Source organism: Tachysurus fulvidraco, chromosome 9 (genome assembly GCF_022655615.1).
Source record: "Tachysurus fulvidraco isolate hzauxx_2018 chromosome 9, HZAU_PFXX_2.0, whole genome shotgun sequence".
Classification (NCBI taxonomy): domain Eukaryota; kingdom Metazoa; phylum Chordata; class Actinopteri; order Siluriformes; family Bagridae; genus Tachysurus; species Tachysurus fulvidraco.
In genome coordinates, this window is record NC_062526.1 from 23,409,905 (window position 1) to 23,424,746 (window position 14,842).

At 43.7% G+C, this 14,842-nt stretch overlaps 1 protein-coding gene across 3 annotated transcripts in view; it reads left to right on the forward strand.

Annotated features, from left to right (window-relative positions):
* The first annotated feature begins 839 nt into the window (after window positions 1-839).
* sh3rf1 (SH3 domain containing ring finger 1) overlaps window positions 840-14,842 on the forward strand; it is a 38,433-nt gene continuing 24,430 nt past the window's right edge. The window contains exons 1-3 of one of the 3 annotated variants that reach the window (XM_027177142.2): window positions 840-903; window positions 1,356-1,438; window positions 3,056-3,554. In XM_027177142.2, coding sequence (XP_027032943.2) covers window positions 3,204-3,554 — 351 coding nt within the window. In that variant the 5' untranslated portion in view covers window positions 840-903; window positions 1,356-1,438; window positions 3,056-3,203. Of the gene's footprint in view, window positions 904-956; window positions 1,439-1,882; window positions 1,908-3,055; window positions 3,555-14,842 lie in introns of those variants that run through there. The other 2 variants (XM_027177146.2, XM_027177143.2) reach the window with 2 other exon arrangements.

Here is a 14,842-nt window from a genome sequence, read left to right on the forward strand (position 1 = left end):
ATACCCTTAAGGAAATAAGTTATAGTTGTGTGATATTTGTGTTGAAGTGTTACTATTAACTTCGAGTAGCCATTGCTGAGCAATGCTAACTTAAATGTCAGAAAATAAAGTTAGAAATTAAAGTCTACAACCTAGCTAACAAGTAAACTAACTAAATTAGCTAGCTAATGTTACGGTTAACGTTATTGATAGGAGTTTTTAGGATCGGGACATTTGTTAGCTAGGCAACTCATTTAACAAGTACTAATCTAGACAAACATCCTTAACTAGCATCGCGATATACTTTCTGTGATCGAATTTGCTCGTAGTCTCAACATACACACTGATACATTTTTTGCATGCATTTTTTGCTTGTTTGACAATATGTGAAAAAATTGTTAACTTGTTATAGGTTTCAAAAAAACAAAACAAACACATTTATATCATTTTTATTTTGGACATTGTACACTGAAGGTCATATAACGATGCAAACATGGTGGATTTTGGATGTCCAGACTGTATACATGCTACACACCTATACCGATTGCTATAAGTGTGTAGCATGTATACATATAGCAGGTATACATGTAACCTGTCAATAGCCGAGCAGTAGGTACTGTCCAACTATGTGTTTTCGGAACACTATGTATCTGCATATATCTGTCTTTTGTGTATTTGTCTTGTTTTGTATTGTCTTTTGTACTGCACTGGTGCACTAGGTTGCATGTCATGGGGCTAGAACCTAAGTCCTTAGCTCTGTGTTGTTTTATGTAGCACCACTGTCCTGTAGAAACTCGGTATGACAATAAAAGCTTCTCGACTTGACTTTCATGCATCTGGTTCATTTTGCGTCACAACTACATTCTCTGTGGGCGGAGACTACAAACAAAGTATTTCCAGAACGCACTCTGGACAACACAGTAGGTGAGTCGTTCTTTTTTCTTTGTTTAACCCCAGGGTTACTTTAGTGTACTTTGAAAATGTAAACACGAAAACAAAGAGTTAGGTAGGTGTTCATTTAAATATTTCGTGTCACGTTGAAAACCAGGTTAGGCTTTAAAGATATTAAAGAAATAAAATAAAAAATCCTCCCTCCCGACTGAAAGCCGTTCTTATATGTCTGTGTGTTCCACAAGATCGACTCAGTTGATCATGGCGCTTGGACGCGGCGGAATCTCGGTTCTCTTGCTTTTTCCTTGTTTTCCTTAAACTATTCCAGCACAAGATCTCCAACACGGATCACCAAACACAGCACTGAACTAGTCCCATTTATTCCCGACTCTATTACACCGGATGTGGTCATGTAAACAACAGACTCGACTCAAGGATAGAGATTTTATGGTCGCTTTTCCTTTTTCCTTTTTCCTTTTCCCAAGTTTCCCAGTTTAAAACGGAGCAACTCGGAAAGCGTCTGTTTCTGGAAGAGGAAGAGGAGGAGGAAGGACACACCGTGTTTAAGGTAGTTCTGCTTTATAAATAATAATAAAAATCTATGTAATTAGATGTAGTGTTATGTTTATGGTCAGAGCTCAGCATAGTTTGTGTGTGTGTGTGTGTGTGTGTGTGTGTGAGAGAGAGACTCTTTAGATGTAAGTGTAGCTTTGCGTCAAAATCATGTGATATTGCGGTAAAGTTTAAGTTGCAGTTTATATGAGAGTTTTGACCTTGTTTTTTGTTTGTTTGTTTTTTGTTTGTAGAATGTAGAAAGTTTTGCTTTCCTGGTTACAGTTGTAACGCTGCACGGAAACAATGTTGGCTAATGATAGCCTGTGAACAACACTGTTGTTTTCTAACGCTAACTACACGTTACTGCCTCGGTTACTTATTATCCGCTTGTGTTTACTTCGCACGGGGGAAGAAAGGCTTCGTGGACATTCGGCTTTTTTCGGATATCGGCGGAAACGTTAAAAGTGTGGACGTGCCACAAAGTTTGTTTGTTTGTTTATTTATTTATTGTTCATTAATGAATCATCATTATTATTATTATTATTATTATTATTATTATTATTATTTATTAACTTATTTTAATTTAATTTTAATTAAAAAATGTAATTTATTTTTAATGGTTAACATTATTTATTTATTACTATTAGTAATAAAAAATAATTTAAAATTAAAAAGTAAATTAAAAAATAAAATAAATGTGATTTTTATATATTATATAAAAATATAATTATTAATATATATCTATGTATTTTCCCCCATTTTTCCTGATGTCCTACACTTAGTCTATGTGTTTTTGTCTCGTCTCTAAGTCACAACTTGATTTTTGTTCCTTTTTATTTTATTTGTTTATTTATTTATTTATTTATTTATTTATTTATAAAAAAAGACTTCCCAGACAGCATATAATCTTGTAACGTACTTAAAATTTTTCGCACACATTATTTTTCTGTGTTCGTAATCTATGCGTTTTAGATAAGATTTGACGCTATTCGTGTGCTCCTCTCACCAGCTGTGTGTGTGTGTGTGTGTGTGTGTGTGTGTGTGTGTGTGTGTGTGTTAGCCTTTTGTCTGCCTGTTGGCTGGGTACCGGTGATTTTGTAACGCTTTGTTTAAGGAGGTGTTTTAATGCTAACCGAATGGTTTAGCAGGTCAGGAAGCTTATTTTTCTCTCCGACTGAAATCCGACACTCACTGAAGTGTTTGAGTGATTTTGTTTTGTTTTGATATTGCAGTGTTCCCTAAACACCCCACATTCCACAGAGTATCTGATATCCAACCTAAACTACTTTACTGGGTTTCAAGCTTTCATTCAGTTTCTGCGTCTTTCCTGTCAGTGTCAACACATCTGGTCTAAAATGCCAGTATGTTTTGGGATGTGGAGGGAAACAGAACCGAGAACCCAGAGGAACCCCACAGGGATTAAACAGATGCATAGACACTCCACACAGATAGTACCCTGATTTCATGACACAGTCAGGGATCCTGGAGCTGTGAAGTAGCAGCACGTCCCCCTGTGTTTCTCTGCATCTCTGAGACTCATGGATTAAAATTTAAATTTAACTCGACCTCGCTGTACATTTTCACTATACATTAAATATAACATTGGCACTTTGTTTCTGTCTCCTTGCAGTGCCTGAAAATAGTGCAACAATGGTTATGGTATGGGCGTGACATGACAGCTGAGGTGACCCTCGACCCTGTCTTGCTATCTCTCACGCACGAGCAAAATGTGTCTGTCTCAACTGACAGAGTGACAGAGGGACAGCACAAGCGCCACCATGGACGAATCGGCACTGCTGGATCTGCTCGAGTGCCCGGTGTGCCTAGAACGGCTGGACGCCACCGCTAAGGTCCTGCCATGCCAGCATACGTTCTGCCGCCGCTGCCTGCTTGGCATTGTGGGATCGCGTGGCGAGCTGCGGTGCCCTGAATGCCGCACGCTTGTGGAGAGCGGTGTGGACGAGTTGCCCAGCAACATCCTCCTCGTGAGACTGCTTGATGGCATCAAGCAAAGACCCTGGCGAGCCGGAACGGCTTGTACCAACGGCTTGGCTGGCGGGGGGGTTCGAGAGCATGCCAGCACAGGACCACAGCCCCAAAGAGCTCAGACCAAAAGCACAACGGTCAGGGTAAGTTTCTTCATCTTCTTCTTTTCCCCACCTCACTTCCACAAATGGTTGAGTGCTTGTTGTTTGAATTGAAGTTTAGGCGTTGGAGAGTCAGGCAGGTGGTTGTCTACCACCTGACTGCATATTCCCTAGTTTGGCCTGTAAAGTGATGCCATTTGCTGTCTGTACAGAAATCGACAGCTTGCTTTGAGAGCATATTGTGAGTAAGAGTGTGACCTCACCGTAGCTCAAAAAACTAACCTTCAAGCACCATTTTACACCTTTAACACCTTTCAAAATACTGTCATAGTAAACTGAAATTTTAATACATGAACAAATATTATAACTTGATCACTTCTGTAGCACTTAAACACCTTGACACTCAAGTCTCAACCTGCACCAATCTCTCTGAGGCACAACTTAGTATTATTACAGTAACTATAGCTATGATGATACTTGGTTACGCAGCTTGTTGCGACGTAAACAAAAACCTTGTCTTGTTTTCAAAACACGCAGCTGATCGTGGGACTCTCTGGCAACCAAGCTGTTATTATTGTAATAATCACTCCTGACAGGATTTGCTGTTAAATCAATCGAGGATGAATCGAGTTCTTCAGAGTCGACTAATTTTGTTTAGCTTCTTCAAGACTTGTTCGTTCCTGTTCAGCACTTACTTTATAGGACCAAAAACAGTCATTAAGTCACTAGACTCAAAACCAGAGCTTATTCTGTTGCTTTGAAAGAACCGGAAAGTGCAAAAACTCGTACGTTCCAAAGTTTTTCCTCATCCAATCTGTCTGCATGTTTGCTGAGATTGGAGACTCCTTCCAGAAAGAGTTAGACTGTTTAACACTCCCTCCAGGATTTTGACATTTTCTGATTGTAGAAATTAGCACAAACACTATGATGTTCTGAGGAGATGACATTTAAAAAATAAAAAATTAGGTCATCGTGTGACGCCATCGTCACTCGGCCCACTTCGATTCGAGTGCATGAGACATGCGTCACAGAAAGCTATTATACTGTATATATCTTTATTGGAAGAAATTCAAATGAAGAATCCTGAGCTTGAAATTTCAGTAGTTCAGGAAGTTTTGAAAAAAAAAAAAAAAGGAAATCTTCTGGACTGAATTAACTTTAATGATGCTATGATGCATATTGTGGTAAATCTTAAATTTCACCTTAAGGGTGGGGTGTGTGTGTGTGTGTGTGTGTGTGTGTGTGTGTGTGTGTGTGTGTGAGAGAACCTTGATTGCATCGTGTTACAGTTCTTAAGTGCTCTTTCTCTTTCGTGGCAAGTGAAACAGTAAAACCGGGGCTTCTCGGCTTCTCTTGCGTGAACATGCAGGCACATGCAGCAGTCGGAGACAAAAGGAAACACACTTTGTAACTGTTGTTATTGTGGGTGCACGTAATTGGGAATGTGTGTGTGTCCTTCTATTATAAGTTTGCGGCGAGTTCGTGTTCTCGCTCGTGTGGTGATGAACCTACACGGTTGTCATGACAGCAGGTTGTTTAGTATATTTTGTTTTGTCTCCTTCTTACTGTTTGTCTGAAGTGAGTCCAAAACGCAGATGTCCCTATAATCAAGTCTCTTCTTCCCGCTCGCGTTGCCTTCTTAGTCATCTTCTCCTTTGTTCAAGTCAGAGTCAGTTTGTTCTCAAGCCTGTTTTCCTTACTGACCAGGTTGGTGTCAGTAAGAAGGGTCTGCAGAAGGGTCACTGTGTGTGTAGAGTTGTGTGTGGAATTGTGTGTGTGTGCAGTTCAACAATTGAAATTAGTCTAGTTTGGTCCAGAACGAAGTTTGCCTTCAATTCAATATCGATCAAATTGTTCTCTTATTTTAAGAGAAACAGAAATTCTCTCTGACTGTCCTGTGATACGCCACAATGGACGCTTTAGTCTTTATCTTTAATCTTTCTGTTTCCCTCGGATCTGTTTGCAAGAGCTAGCGGCGATGCAGCAAAATACCTTGTGTCTTCAGAGACTCGCTTTGTGTGCGAGTGTGTGTGTGTGTGTGTGTGTGTGTGTGTGTGTGTGGTGTCCATCCCAAATCAGAGCCTACACAACACAACAGCTCCATGAAAGGAGCCGACACCGCCAACACAGGACTCCGTTACTGGCATCGCTCATGCGCATACCTGAGGCCCGCTGCTCTCCAATACACACACACACACACACACACACACACACACACGCACCATTTCTGCCTCTGTTTTCTTTCTGGATTGATTCCTGCTTTTACACTTGAGTCTCAGATTTAACTTGGATCACTGTGATGCCTCAAACGTTGAAGTCCGCTCATCAAAGCCGACTTCCTTGAGGCTTTCGCATTTCTGGTTCTTGTATGAGTTCCTAGAGCACGTATGGTATCATATCCTGCAATAACGTATTGGGACGGAGATCACTGTCAGTATACCTGGAAACTGCTGGTGAGCGTAATGCTATATATTAGTCTGGTTGGTTGTTTATTTTTTTTTCCTATTCAACATGCGCTTCAGTCTAAAAGTGTGTCCCAAATCGCATACTCGTACTATTTATACTGTGGTGTTTTGATGCTGGGTGAAAAAAAAATTTCAAGGCGACTGAAGACACCAAGGTGGACGTCTTTAAAATTGTCCCACACACATTGTGTGTGTTATTTTTAACTCTCACCTAAAGCCAGCAGCGTTGCTTTAGGTGTGTCCGAGGACATCATTTGCCATAGATTGGGAAACAGCTTCTAATTCAGGTTGGTAAAAATGTCCGTGCTCTATTTGAGAGGATATTCTTCTAAAGGTTTATGCCGGATGCTACAGTATATAGTGTAGCGTGTATAGCTTATGTGTATATGAAGGTTGATGCATTGAGACACCTGTTACAGGTTAAGAAGCACTACAGCGGCTGGGAGAGATTAAAGTGCACAGACCTGCCTCGTATTTTTTATATCTCTCTGCGCTTTTCGTTTGATCCCAAGCTCCACCCGAATCCCCCAATCACACTCTCCATCTTTGTGTCTCTTTTAACTGACAGACAGACGGAGATCTCACTAACGAGGTTCCTGCCACACATGGTGTGATGTGCCGTGAACATACCCAGCTGTCAAGCCCATAAAGGGTATGGGGGGAGGGAGACAGACGCTGAGAGAGAGAGAGAGCAAGACAGACGCTGAGGGAGAGAAAGAGAGCGAGACAGACGCTGAGAGAGAGAGAGTGAGAAACAGAGAGAGAGCGCGAGACAGACGCTGAGAGAGAGAGAGAGAGTGAGACAGATGTTGAGAGAGAGTGAGACAGATGTTGAGAGAGAGTGAGACAGATGTTGAGAGAGAGTGAGACAGATGCTGAGAGAGAGTGAGAAACAGAGCGAGAGCGCGAGACAGACGCTGAGAGAGAGAGAGAGAGAGCGAGACAGACGCTGAGAGAGAGAGAGACAGACGCTGAGAGAGAGAGAGAGAGCGAGACAGACGCTGAGAGAGAGAGAGAGAGAGCGAGACAGACGCTGAGAGAGAGAGAGAGAGAGCGAGACAGACGCTGAGAGAGCGAGAGCGAGCGAGACAGACGCTGAGAGAGCGAGAGCGAGCGAGACAGACGCTGAGAGAGAGAGAGCGAGCGAGACAGACGCTGAGAGAGAGAGAGCGAGCGAGACAGACGCTGAGAGAGAGAGAGAGCGAGCGAGACAGACGCTGAGAGAGAGAGAGAGCGAGCGAGACAGACGCTGAGAGAGAGAGCGAGCGAGACAGACGCTGAGAGAGAGAGAGAGAGCGAGCGAGACAGACGCTGAGAGAGAGAGAGAGCGAGCGAGACAGACGCTGAGAGAGAGAGAGCGAGCGAGACAGACGCTGAGAGAGAGAGAGCGAGCGAGACAGACGCTGAGAGAGAGAGAGCGAGCGAGACAGACGCTGAGAGAGAGAGAGCGAGCGAGACAGACGCTGAGAGAGAGAGAGCGAGCGAGACAGACGCTGAGAGAGAGAGAGAGCGAGCGAGACAGACGCTGAGAGAGAGAGAGAGAGAGCGAGACAGACGCTGAGAGAGAGAGAGAGAGAGCGAGACAGACGCTGAGAGAGAGAGAGAGAGACAGACGCTGAGAGAGAGAGAGAGAGCGAGACAGACGCTGAGAGAGAGAGAGAGAGAGCGAGACAGACGCTGAGAGAGAGAGAGAGAGAGAGAGAGAGCGAGACAGACGCTGAGAGAGAGAGAGAGCGAGACAGGCGCTGAGAGAGAGCGAGAGCGAGACAGGCGCTGAGAGAGAGCGAGAGCGAGACAGGCGCTGAGAGAGAGCGAGAGCGAGACAGGCGCTGAGAGAGAGCGAGACAGGCGCTGAGAGAGAGAGAGAGCGAGACAGGCGCTGAGAGAGAGCGAGACAGGCGCTGAGAGAGAGCGAGACAGGCGCTGAGAGAGAGCGAGACAGGCGCTGAGAGAGAGAGAGAGAGCGAGACAGGCGCTGAGAGAGACAGACGCTGAGCGACTGCGAGACAGGCGCTGAGAGAGACAGGCGCTGAGAGAGAGAGACAGATGCTGAGAGAGAGAGAGAGAGAGAGAGAGAGAGCGCAAGACAGACGCAAAGAGAGAGAGAGAGAGAGAGAGCGCAAGACAGACGCTTAGAGAGAGGGAGAGAGCGAGAGAGACGCAGAGAGAGAGCAAGACAGACTGTGAGACTAAGAGACTTAGTGATTGGAAAGAACCCAGTAGGACGTGTGTGTATGTGAGACTTATTTACCTATTAAACATGCTCAAGGGTCACCTTTTGTTAGCGTGAGACAAATCTGCACTGCTGGTTTTACTGTAACAGATTTACACCTGACTCACTTGTGGGAGAAGATCAGACTCGCTGGAATATTTCTGTCAGTGTAAATCTTACAATCTAAAGAATCAAATTGTTGGTCACACGTACAAGGTGTAAAGTATAACAAAGTGCTCCAATAAAATCTTATTATTATTATTATTATTATTATTATTATTATTATTATTATAATCATTCTCTAAAAATTTTGTCTTGCTAATTGCTTAATCTGACACCTTTGACCACCTCGGCTGAGGCGTCACGACCGAAGCTTCACAGTGGGTGTCGGGTGTCAGGGTGAAAGGTCAGGAGTGTGTGTGGGGTCAGGAGTCATGTGTGAGAAGGAGAAATCTAATCTACACGTGCGTGGTGTTCAGCTCTCACAGAAAACCATTACAGAGGCGTCTTCAAACAGCCGCGAGGTCACGCGCAGCAGATCCCAGAATCCACTCACTTTCATTGCTTAAAAATACCATACAAACAAACCTACACCCAAATTATACACACATAGAGCTGCACGGTTTACATCAGACCTCCCGTTTACATTGCAGAACACACACACACACACACACACACACACACACACACACACACAGGTTTAACAGCAGGTGTTGTGTTCTCCATATTTGTATCCTGCTTGCTCTGTTTACCAGGACCTGAGGAAAATATAGTTTTCTCGTTTGTGATGGAAGAAGTTTTTCGTCCCCCTCACTCCGCCCCCCCCCCCCCCATCTCCTGCTGAGCTCTTTGGCGATGATTGAAGATTCTTGCAGCATCATAATCAGTATCGCAAATACAGATGCTCACTTCCTGTGTATCCGAAACGGCAGCCTACAAACCCGACATCTGCTACATCGTTCTACATAACGGTGAACTTTTTGGTTTTAACTTTACTTCACGAATGATTCTTAGCTACCATTCTGAAAGTTTAGATTGAGATTTAAAATGAATTAAGGAAAGAAGGAAGAATTTCCGCTCGCTATTAACAGTCGTTTCTCTTTCAAGTTAATTGTTAAAGCCCTCGTGATTCTAAAGCCTATGGCCAGAAAAGTGTAGCCTGTTGTGAATTAGCCATTATGCACTCTAGCTATGATTTGCCTCTTTTAACTTTATCTCTCTCTCTCTCACACACACACACACACACACACACACACACACACACACACACACAGTGAGAGAGAGTGAGAGTGATTGATTCCCAGTATTTTGTCTATTGGTGGCTCTTTTTGTTGTATAAAGTCTTTCTTCTCTGCTAGTAGTGACTCCTGTGGGAGTGTGTGTCTGTGTGCGAGTGTGTGTCTGTGTGCGAGTGTGTGTCTGTGTCTCTGTGACTGTGTGTACTTCTGCGCTCTTAGCTAGTCTGGTTGTTAATGCACTCTGCTGTTTATTGTGCCCCGGTGTGTGTATAACTGCGTCCCACGCTGGCTCTCGTGACCGGCCAAGCCGCGTTGACTCACACTGCCCCTTTGTGATGACATCATTCATGCCGCAAGAAACCCTGGCTGACCCGTGTCTGTGTCATGGCAGTTCCTTGTTAAGGCCAAAGCCCTTTAGGCAAGCCTACACTTAACACACACATGCACAGTTCTTTTGCTCTCAGATCTTCTTGCTTTTTTCGGACAATGCACGTCTACTCATTTTTGACTATTCCATATTAAATATGTTTGTCCTTACAGCACTTGTTTTATTCCTTTTGTTCTTTTCGTTTTGGCCAGCTGCCCCCCTCCCCACCCAATGCTTTCATTCCCACTTTGCCACTTCAGCTGCTCGCGGGAAGTCATGCGAAACAAAAAGGATGGTTTCCCAAAGGTGTGTGTGTGTGTGTGTGTGTGTGTGAGAGAGAGAGAGACAAAGAGAATATGAGGGTCAGCTTCATTAGTCACAGTATGGTGGGTTTTTTTTTTTTGTCTTAAGATAATTGATCTTTCAACGTCCTCAGTTTGTCCTTCTCTTTATTTTCTTTTAAATGTCTATGCCTAAAAACACTTCTGGGACATTGCAATATATGGAGTCTTGCTGGTAAAGTGGCAGGAAAATGGCAGTGCTCGGTTTTAAATTTAGTGCAACACAAAACACCTTAAGTGTGGGGATAAAACACTGACTACACTGTGTGTGTGTGTGTGTGTGTGTGTGTGTGTGTGTGTGTGTGTGTGTGTGTGTGTGTGTGTGTGTGTGTGTGTGTGTGTGTGTGTGTGTATATGTGCGCATCTTTACCCAGAGGTTACATTTCACACAGGGGACACATCAAATGGTGCAAAGAGGTGATACCACTGTAACTATGACTACAAGCTCTTTATTTCATAATATTGTGCCTTGGGGAGTGTGTGTTAGCTGTGTGTGTGTGTGTGTGTGTTTGTGTGTGTGTGAGAGAGAGAGAGAGAGCTGCTTTCAGTGTAACACACATCAGAAAGTTAGTAGATTTTTATTAGAAACAACACCACAGTCAATTAAAACCTACTAAACACAGAGTCTGGGAATGAATGTTTCTCACACTGTAACATCTCTCTCTCTCTCTCTCTGTGACTTATAGAGAGAGAAAGAGATCACCTTAAAATCAATTAATTTAAAACTACATTTTTTCTTTCTTTTATTCCTTAATGTTTTCTTTGTTTCTTTCACTCCTGATACTTTGTGTATCATCTTTATTTGAGTCTCTCATCTTTATCTGAAGCCCTCGTGATTCTAAAGCCTATGGCCAGAAAAGTGTAGCCTGTTGTGAATTAGCCATTATGATTTGCTTCTTTTAACTTTTATCTCACTCTCTCTCTCTCTTTCCCCCGTCTTGCTTGTCTATTTGTGAAATCAGTTAATTTCTTTCTCTCTGTCTCTCACACACTTGCTCCTCCCTCCCTCTCTCTCTCTCTCTCGTGACTAAGCATTATTATGCTGTGTAACTGTAACACTGTCAGAGATCCAGCACTATGGGTGGCCTAGGACATCAGCAGTCAGTGTTGAAACACCGCTAATCATCTGTGTGTGTGTGTTTGTGTGTTGGGGAGAGGGGAAACTCTGGCTCTTGATGTGTCCTTTTCAGCAGACTTTCCGTGACAGATTAGAGTGGCATAAACACACAAACACGGCCTTTAATCGATCCACACTGAGAGATAAGCGACAGCTCAAGCATTTGAAAACAATAAACTTGTCTGTAAGTGCGTGTGTGTGAGTGTGCGTGTGAGGGCACGTGTGTTTGCACAGGCACGTTTTTGCTTTCTTATCAAGACTAGATTACTGACGTCTTACACCTTATTACGCGTCATGTCCAGTCTCCACCCTGCAACCAAACACAGCTTTCTTCGCTCTCCACCCCATAATGTTATCACTCCTGACTACCTGTTGCCATAGAAACCCTGAAAATGGTTGATTTTGGAGAAAACTGAACACTCACTGATTCCAAACCTGATTACGGATAAGGGGATGTTGTGGTAAGAGTAATACCTGAACACATTTTTTAATTAATAAATTTTTTTTAAATTTAATTATTTAAAACAATATGGTAAAGCACGTCGATATACTTCAGAGGGACGCAATGCTACAACGTCGTAGTTTAGTCGAACGCAGCTTGCTCCACGGTGGTTGCAGCGCACCAGTGCATTCTGGGTTGCCGTGTACTCGAGGACCAGCTGGAGTGCGGAAGTCTCGACGGTTAGGTGCAAGATTTCACTCGCTCTCATTCCCCAAGCATCAGCTGTGAAACAAATCCGTGTGGACTCTCGAGAAACGTAGAAGCTCCTCCGTCATTCCATCTGTCTGTCTGTTCGCCTGACTGTACTCTAGTGACCAGACAGGAAGTTCAGCCCATGCTCCTGCCAAAGCAGCAGATTAATCCCACGGTCTAGAAATGGCACCTTATACAGGAGCCGCAGACACACGGGTTCATATCAGACGTCAGGCTGAAAGAGTCCAGATCTCTCACAGGGCTACACAGTTAGGGTTTTTCCTTTCACACTTGGGATGTGAGCATGTTCCTCGAAATGAAGCCTTTAACTGGAGTGTAGATTTACTGCTATGATGAATTAAAAAACTTTTAAGAAAAAAAAAAGTTTATTCTTTAACAAATATAATCAGTTCATTTTTCTCTCTTCAACTTGCACTCGTGCTCTCTCTCTCTCTCTTGTGCTCTCTCTTGTGCTCTCTCTGTCATTCCTCCATCTCTGTGATGATGGAGTGGGAAGGCAAGAGAAGGGGGAGAAAGTAAAATGTAGAAAGTCTGAGGGCGTAAAGTGCCGTGGAGGATCCGGTCCTCACAGCGAGAGGAGGGATAAAAAGCAGAGAGTTGGGAGAAACTGGGAAGTGCAGATGAAGTTAAAATCTAGTGAGGATGCATCTGCTGCTGAGTCACATCATCTAAGGAGCAAACAAACGTCGAAACGGTTTAATCATACTGCTTTATAGCACGTTCCCTTTACATGTGCTAAAGAGGGATTCTTCCTTCTCTCTCTCTCTCTCTCTCTCTCTCTCTCTCTCTTTCCTTAACCTTTTTTTATTCGTTTTTGAGAGACAGCACAGAGAGAAAGAGTACGTGAGACGGACAGACAGACACATAAACAAAATATTTAGTGGATTTATAAGGTTTGATGCAGAATTATTTCTTTTGGTATTCTCTCAGCTTTTCCAGATACTGTGCTCAAAACATTCAAAACACACACACACACACACACACACACACACACAGTCTCTTTTTATTAATACCACATGCTTCTTTGCACCATTCCATAATTCCCCCATAAACTCTGGACTCCCTCCTTGCTCACACACTCTTTTTGATGACTAATATGTAGCTTACAAACTGCCCCAACATGTACACTTCCACATGCTTCACGTTACACTCTGTGAAAAGCCGCCCTGTCTTCCGAGACCCAACTTCGGTCTCGTCATCCGCTGGGATAAATTTTTTTTATTTTCTTGGTAGATCTACACATGGTTACCTCATGGTTCATCTGTCCACACTTTCAGGCCTGGGCGGCTTTGATCACACGCAAGGACTCTGGCTCCCACGAGCCCCTGCAGGACGCTGCCAGGCAGCTTGACTCGATCAGGCTAAATGACTGCGATTCCCACGAGTCCGCAAATTACAGTTTAATGCGCAAAGGCTGCGCACACGGAGAGAAGGGAATTTATGGAGGCCAGTGGCCGATGACTGTGGAGCAGGTGTGCCTTAATGAGGACCATGCAGAGGGTGTGTGCTGTATTAATAAATACCATTTTTTGTGTGTGTGTGTATTGGCTAACGTCATATATGTCTGATTTGCTTTATAGAAGTTGACTAGAATTGTAACTGGAGGGCGGAGGTATGAGGTAGAAGTCAAGTGAACTGGAAGGATCAGGTTGGTGTGTGATCCTGGTCCAGACTCACATCTGTTGTCCAGACGTGTGTGTGTGTGTGTGTGTGTGTGTGTGTGTGTGTGTGTGTGTTTTAAAACCTGTTCTGACTTTGACTCTGCTGCTGTGATGTATTTTTTTTTAAGGAAATATTTCACATTTTATGAAAAAGTCTCCCAGCATCAGCACTTTGGAACATTCTAAAGTTTTCCACCTCTCAATGGAGACCTTTGCACTTTCTGGGATGTCTAACATGAGAAACTATGTAGAAGAAAGAATGAATGACTATTACATGATAACAGAATGGTTATTGTTTCATGGAGCCTCTAGAAAAATATTCAACATCACTCTAATTGGATAAAATAATAAACGAAGCTGTTGGGAAACGTCTTGTTGATTGTTTTACTGTACCGACACAACATATTTGTGTTGTAAGCTCTAGTTTGCAACTTTTTATACTTGTATATAAAGGTTAAGAAAGGCATGAACACTGCCCGGGCCAATGGGAGTTCTGCTTGACTGAACAGCCTGGAAGTGCAGTGTGTTTTGCTATGCTGAGATAAATATCTGCTCTTTACCTGGACCTTTTGTTCAGCCACCGACTTTGTGACCTTGCTGCATCGTTACAGACGCAGCCGGCTCTCGGCTTTACGACCAGCCTGTCTAATGGCCTATATTTCATACTGCTTATTCAACTGCGTCTCACACGATCACTTATGGGAACCGATAAAGCGAAGCAGCGAATGTGTAAAGGGGCCCGTTTCAGGCTAATTGCTCCTGGGGAAAGGTGGGAGGAAAGAGGACGGAGGAGGTGGCGCAGGACCAGATGGGACTGAGGTGTGAGATATGGGATTGCTGTACTCACCACCAGCTGCAAACAAGGCCATTAGGAGCCCATTTCAGCTAATGGGGTTGTAATCAGAACAAGATGGCCGCCTTCGACCTCCCGCTCAGTGCTGTGCTGTCTCATGAGCAGACAACCTCCAGTTCGGGGGAGGGGATCTGTAAACAAAACGCAAAGTGTGTTTCTGACATGTGCTTGGGAGAATTGCCTCCTCAGTTGTGTGTGTGTGTGCATGCATGCACAGTGATAATCTCTGACTCGAAACCCTTGAGGGCTGGAAGACTGAAGGATTAAGACAATCCCCCTGCCTAGTTTCCTCTCCACACCCTCAATAACGGCACCTAATAAATACTGATGGTCCGCAGAGATTTAGAACAAAGGCTTGACT